Raw genomic sequence first — 7,125 nt, 5'->3', positions numbered from 1 at the left:
ACTCTGGCCTCCATCCTAGGAAAACAGAAGGCAAGGCATATAAGGCCATCCTGTCCCAGTCCCTGCCTTCATTCAGCATGACCTCCTCCCTCAAAAAAAAAAAAAAAAGACCACCAGAAACTGAAAGACAGGGTGTTATGAGTTCAGGAGATTTCAGTCCAGGACCAGGATGGAGGGCGTTTGGGTTTCCCACCCCCTCATTCACTGAATGACCTTGGGGAAATCATGATGTTTGAGTCTTCGTGTTTCTAGACAAATGCATGAGAACCAATATCCCTTTCTACTCTCTAGAAGTTTGCCAGTTAGGGATAAAGGCACTTTGGAACTTGTAGGATATAAATCTCAGTTGTTTACTTTATCGTAAGAAAGTATTTCTCAAGATGTAATTCCAGACTCTCTCACCCTCTACCCTCCAAGCTTTAGTATAAAGAAAACCAACATTTACTAATCACCTGTGCAGATGGGTGAACTCATTTAATTTTCTCAGAAATCATGTGAGTGTGGGATTGGAAGATCTGGGTCCCATTTGACTCTACCTATTACCATGTGACTCTGGCCATGTTACTTAACCTTTCCAGCTCTGAGGATAATAGTACCTACCTTACAGGTTGTTGTGACAATTAAACAATTCATCTATAGTAGCTGGCCTGGGACTTCTTAAAATAGACCTAAAGTACATAATAACTGTTTCATAAGTGTTACCAGCTAATAGAGGCCAGCACTTTCAGAGTAATTTACATGGATTAACTTATTCACTCATTTATTCATCAAATTATTTTTTGATTGTTTTTTATGTACCAAAAAGTGTTTTAAATACTGGGAATACAAGAGAACAAGACATAAAAATCTGTAGGGAGAAGAGATAGCAAATAAGTAAAATAAATAGTGTGCCAGATGTGTTAGGTGCCTTGGAGAAAATGGAGCAAAAGAAAATAGAGATTTGGAAGGCAAGCAGGTAGATTGTTGTGCGGAGGTGGTGTTGCTTCTTCAAACGAGATGGCCAAGGAAGGTCCTCTGATAAGGTGACACTTAAACAGAGAACTGGAGGAGCTGAGGAAAGGAAGCATGTTGATATGGAGGAGAACCAGAACTTACAGGGCACCGTGTGCAAAGGTATTGGTGCTAGCCAGTATAGATGGAGTAAAAGGAGCTGGGGGGGGAGAATGGAGGGAGGTGAGGTCAGAGAAGCAGCAAAGGAACAGAGGACAGAGGGTTTTACAAGCCTTTATAAAGATTTTGGCTTTGACGCTTAGTGAGATGGGAAGCTATTGGAGGGTTTTAAGTAGATAATACTAGGGCTGGACAGAGAGGTTAAATAATCTTTCCAATATAACACAGCTGGTAAGTGGCAGAGGGTGGGCATTCAGCTCCAAGGATGAAGTTAACCCTTAACTGCCACTGACCGTTAGCTGTTTTTATTTGGACACTGCTCTCCTATGACTGCACACAAAGAAACTGGGACACTGAGCAGTCATGTGGCCAGACCGAGGCCACACAGCCTAAGTGACAGAGGTGGGATTTGAGCTTTAGCCTGTCTGCAAGCCAGAGTCCAAGTCCTTTACACCACACTGCCTCCCTCAGGTGTCTGGGCCATACTGACTTCTGGCCTGGAGGTCACTACAGTGGGAGCGGAGGGAAAGCGAGGAGCCCATCATCGGCTTAGGGCAGCGGTGTTCCTTAGGAAGCTCAAGCCCGGGCACTGCGGGACTGCTGGCATTTTCCCAAGCACAGCTGTGCTCCCTAACCCACGGCACGGAAATGGGTCTTTATTTCCAGGTGACCCGGCAGGTACCCGGGAGTCGAAGGAGCGGGTGTCACGCTAGGGCAGCGGACGCGACCGAACCGAGAGCAGCGACCGCCACGGCTTCCAGTCGAGCCCCTGCCGGCGCCCGGGTGGGGGCAAGAGGGTGGAGCAGGGGCGGGGCTTGAGCGCCGCGCCCCCGTCACGTGACGGGGCCAGTATGGCGGCGGCCAGAGGCCTACCCTGCTCCCGGAAGCAGGCCGTGAGGGGCGGGCGTGCTGCTGGAACCCGACCTGGAACCGGAGACAGAGGTAGAGCGGGCAGGGCGGCCGGGCGGCCTGGAGCCGGACGTGTCCGGAGCGTCCCCGCAGACCGGGGCAGCAGGTGAGACGGGGTGTGGGCGAGGCGCGAGCGAGTGTGGCGGCGCTGGGCGGGGGCTAGGGGGCGCAGGGGGGTGCCCTGACCTGGAGGAGGGGAGAGATGCGCGCGAGGTGGCCCTGAAGCAATGGAGAGGCCCGCCCCGGCGGGAGGGATACCCGGGACAGATGACGAGACACAGAGGGCAAAACAGGCTCCCCAAAGAGGATGGGAGGTAACACAAGGAAGTACTATATGCAGACGCTGTTGTGGGAGAGGGCAGCAGCCCCTTAACTCGCAGGGCTGGGATTAGTGAAGGAATTCTCTTTGCTGTGCCAGGCCTGGGTGGGGCGAATACTCAGTCTTCTCCCCCTCTCCTCTTACCCCTCCCTGTCCCATAATGTCCTAGGAGACCGCTCTGGCGGGCCACTCCTCCCACCCACCCAACTGGTCCCTCCGGTCTGAGTTCTGGGGGAGTGGAGTTGAGGGGTGGGGAAGTGCAGTTGTCAGGGGTGTTGGGTGGAGCTGCATTCTGCTTAGACACCCAGCCCCTTGACAGTGCTACTGGGGCAATGGATGTGACTCTGAAACCACCCCCTCTCCCCAGGTCGTCCGGGGGCCGGCCATGCTGGTGAGTGCCTACCTTGCCTTTGTGGTCCTCCTGGCCTCCTGCCTGGGGTTGGAGCTGTCAAGATGCCGGGCTAAGCCCTCTGGAAGGGCCTGCAGCAATCCCTCCTTCCTTCGGTTTCAACTGGACTTCTATCAGGTCTACTTCCTGGCCCTGGCAGCTGACTGGCTTCAGGCCCCTTACCTCTATAAACTGTATCAGCATTACCACTTCCTGGAGGGACAAATTGCCATTCTCTATGTCTGTGGCCTTGCCTCCACAGTTCTGTTTGGACTGGTGGCCTCCTCCCTTGTGGATTGGCTGGGTCGCAAGAAGTCTTGTGTCCTCTTCTCCCTGACTTACTCTCTCTGCTGCTTAACCAAACTTTCTCAGGACTACTTTGTGCTGCTGGTGGGCCGAGCACTAGGTGGGCTGTCCACAGCCCTTCTCTTCTCAGCTTTTGAGGCGTGGTACATCCATGAGCACGTGGAACGGCATGACTTCCCTGCTGAGTGGATCCCAGCTACCTTTGCCCGAGCTGCCTTCTGGAACCATGTGCTGGCTGTAGTGGCAGGTGTGGCAGCTGAGGCCGTGGCCTGCTGGATGGGGCTGGGGCCTGTAGCGCCCTTTTTGGCTGCCATCCCTCTCTTGGCTCTGGCTGGGGCCTTGGCCCTTCATAACTGGGGAGAGAACTATGATCGGCAGCGTGCCTTCTCAAGGACCTGTGCTGGGGGCCTGCGCTGCCTCCTGTCGGACCGTCGTGTGCTGTTGCTCGGCACCATCCAGGCCCTGTTTGAGAGTGTCATCTTCATCTTTGTCTTCCTCTGGACGCCTGTGTTGGACCCACATGGGGCCCCACTGGGCATCATCTTCTCCAGCTTCATGGCAGCCAGCCTGCTTGGCTCTTCCCTGTACCGCATTGCTACCTCCAAGAGGTACCACCTTCAGCCCATGCACCTGCTCTCCCTTGCGGTCCTCATCGTCGTCTTCTCCCTCTTCATGTTGACTTTCTCTACCAGCCCAGGCCAGGAGAGTCCAGTGGAGTCCTTCATAGCGTTCCTACTTATCGAGTTGGCCTGTGGGCTATACTTTCCCAGCATGAGCTTCCTGCGGAGAAAGGTCATCCCCGAGACGGAGCAAGCCGGTGTCCTCAACTGGTTCCGGGTGCCCCTGCACTTACTGGCCTGCCTGGGGCTCCTGGTCCTTCACGATAGCGATCGCAAAACGGGCACTCGGAACATGTTCAGTATCTGCTCTGCCGTCATGGTGATGGCTCTGCTGGCAGTGGTGGGGCTCTTCACTGTGGTCAGGCATGATGCTGAGCTGCGGGTGCCCTCACCCACTGGCGAGCCCTATGCCCCTGAGCTCTAACTCTGTTTCAAGACAAGGGAGCAGGGATGGACCTTGAATCCTGCCTCTTTGGGGTTGTACAGATCTCTCTGTGACTGACTCTGCTACTATCTGGCCCCTCAACCTGTCCTGGGGCCCCTCCTGCCAGTGCTTTGGGTTGGGAAGCACATGGGGGTGATGGCTTGGAAAAGAAGATGCCAAAAGTTGCCTCTGTGTTGGTCCTTTCCCCCTTTCCATTTGAAAATAAACACTTTTAATCGGTCATTGATTTGATTGACTCATCCTCACCTGCACCCGCCTCAGTAGTTTCTGGTGAGGGGGCAGCTGGATATGGTGAGGATAGATTTGGGGTTACCAGCTTCTCTAAGACTGCCTCCAGCTTAAACTGAGCTGTGGAATTGCCTCTCAACAGAAGTGGATGGGAAATGCCTGAGGCTTCTAGGTCCTCCATATCTGTTTACCCTCCCTAGTTGCCAAGCAAAAACCTTGTGCCACATCTAGAGTGAGACAGTCTTGAGTGTATGGAGTGGATGCCCAAGCCATTGAGCAAAGATTCCAGGTGCTCGGGCTGCCTCAATGACCACCCATTGGGGCAAATCTGCAGCCTTCCTGCAGGAACAGGCTTGCTGCTCAGCACGTGTGCTACCTGCCTTCTGCCTCTGTGGCTGCGGAGGCACCATCTGTCCAGCATCACCTGGGCCCTCCAGGTCCTGTATCCTTGCATGAAACCCAAGTGAAGGGCTGCTGAGGAGAGAGCAGTGAACAGCTGAGGGACTGGGACATCTTGTCCGTACCTGACTCTTCCCCACCCAGAGTGAGTGAAGGTAAGGCAGCCATCAGGGCAGGAAACAGTACTAGTGGGAACACCAGTTCTGTGGGCCCCTCCCTGCCTCACCTCTGATTGTATCTGCCTTCTCTCCTCCCACCAAAACCTGGGCTTCTTAAGGGAAGCAGAGCCAGCAGTTAAGATGGGTGGGGATGCAGGGAGGGTAGGTCAAGGGAGAGTCCTGGAATGTGCTTGAGATGGGCATGGGACACCTACCTGTGCTGGAAAGAGGTTGATGACCTTTCCTTGGGTCCCAGACTACTTCCCAGACAGGAAGAGGTAAGACTTTTCCAAGACCTGCAAGTCCATACCTGTGCAGGGAGATAGCATCACCTGGTGCGGGAGGAATGCAGGGTGGCTGGGCTCCCGCAGGGTGAGGCCGAGCAGAGGGATGGGTGGTGGTCTCAGATCCCTACTCAGGGGAGGGAAAAAACACATTCCTACACCCAGCCTGCAGGGAACAAGTTGAGGTTTAGTAAAAACAGGTATCTTTTCCTTCCCCCATCTTGAGGCTAAGACAGTCTATTGCAGTAACTCCACTTCCCCCTTCTGCCCTGTAAAGCTGGACCTAAATGTATTTTATAATTATTTGTAGAGTTTCCTTCTCTCTCTACCATACTATGATCTCCTTGAGGACAGGAGGAAATTATGTCTCATTTGCCTTTGCCCCCCCATATATACACACAGGGGAGTGCTTTCCCAATGGCTGTGCTCAGTAACTGTCTGGCGAGGGGACAGTCTAGCTCACACCTGGCCTTTCAAGAGCTGCCCATTTGGGAAGTCTATTAGACTAGAATCCAGAGCCTAGTTAATGATTTGTAACTTGGGGTGACAGTAATTACTTACTGATGGAAGCATGAGGGGGCCCCAAATTCCTAAGTGATAAGGACACAGGCAGGTAGAGGAGACAGACTAATGAGGTTCTTTTAGCTTTGTCTTTTAGCAAAGTCAAGGCTAAACTTTGCCTCCTGCTGCCTTCCCAGTGCCCCTCCTGTGGTATGTACTGATTCTGTCCCCTGGGCCTTCACTCTTTCCCCACCTAGCCCTGCTCTCTCATCCCAAGCCCTGTCCCTGGAGAAGGGCAAGAGAGTGGGAATGCTTAGCCGTGGCCACCTGGCCCACTTTTGGGTATTTGCCCATATGGGTCAAATGAGGGATTGATTCGCCAGGTGCACGCAGCCTGCAAAATGCTGCTGGTGATACCCTGCTGAGAGGCAGCAGAGGGAAACCGTTAAGAGCATGGAGCCAGAGCCTGACTGCCTGGGTCCAAATTTATGCCTCAGTTTCCTTATCTATAAAATGGGGGTGATGGTATAGTTTCTACACATAGGGCTCTTGTGAGAATTCAGTTAAGTGCTCAGAAGAGCACTTGGCCCACAGTGTAAGCACTACATAAGTGTTTGCTTTCATATTTTATTTTTTAACTTTTTCAATCCAGCTGAGCCTAGTCAGATGTGGGTGGATGAGTGGATGGGGCTGTAACGGGGTGTAGAACTTCCCAATGCATCCCAGTGGATGGGTGATTCCCAGCAGTGTTTATCCTTGGTCCAGGCCGAGAAAGCAGTGTCAAGCTATCTGAGAGGCCTTCTACTTTGGGGTATGTGCACAGCTGAGGAGGGTGTCAGTATGTTCCACTTGAACTCATTTCCTCTTCCTCAAGTGGGAAGGTCAGCTTGGTGTCAGACTTGATACACACCACCATCTTTCACTAAGAGGCTCCTGATTTTCTGCCTTTCCATCCAGCTGGATACAGGATTATTTTATTTGGAGCTTTTAAGTGATCCTGAGAAGAGAAACAGCCCAAGGAACCAGGAACCAATGGACAAGAGGGCAGGAGGAGTGGGGCATGAGCACAGTCCTGGGTTCTGAGGCTGGAGGATGACCTCTTCCTGGAAATTCAGTCCCTGCTCAGGGAGGAGAGAGGGCTGAGCCCAGCTAATGGCCATGACCCTTTGGCTGGGTCTAGGTTCCCCAACACTCTTCCCCTAACTCCAGTCCTGTGGTTCTCCCTGTCCCTTTTACGATTTTTTGCCACCACTTCCTCACAGAACCACAGAATAGAATTATAAGGCAAACAAAAGTTTGTCATGCTTGGGATTAGACCTGATGTTATAAAAATACTGCACATTGGCTTTAAGTTTTTTTTTTAACAGTAAAGTTATGTGGGCTCATTATAAAATAGTCAAATGCAAATATAGAAATACATATTTACATATAAATACATATTTAATATAAATATGTGAA

At 52.3% G+C, this 7,125-nt stretch overlaps 1 protein-coding gene across 1 annotated transcript; it reads left to right on the top strand.

The window, feature by feature from the left end:
• Positions 1-1,918: 1,918 nt before the first annotated feature.
• Positions 1,919-4,319, top strand: MFSD5 (major facilitator superfamily domain containing 5). Its single transcript, XM_072972735.1, has 2 exons — positions 1,919-2,125; positions 2,706-4,319. The coding sequence occupies exon 2, from the start codon at positions 2,724-2,726 to the stop codon at positions 4,074-4,076; it is 1,353 nt and encodes a 450-aa protein (XP_072828836.1). The 5' UTR covers positions 1,919-2,125; positions 2,706-2,723; the 3' UTR covers positions 4,077-4,319.
• The last annotated feature ends 2,806 nt before the right edge of the window (positions 4,320-7,125 follow it).

Source organism: Vicugna pacos, chromosome 12 (assembly GCF_048564905.1).
Source record: "Vicugna pacos chromosome 12, VicPac4, whole genome shotgun sequence".
NCBI classification, from domain to species: Eukaryota; Metazoa; Chordata; class Mammalia; order Artiodactyla; family Camelidae; genus Vicugna; species Vicugna pacos.
The sequence above is the reverse complement of the archived record's forward strand: the minus strand, read 5'-3'. Positions and strand labels throughout refer to the sequence as shown.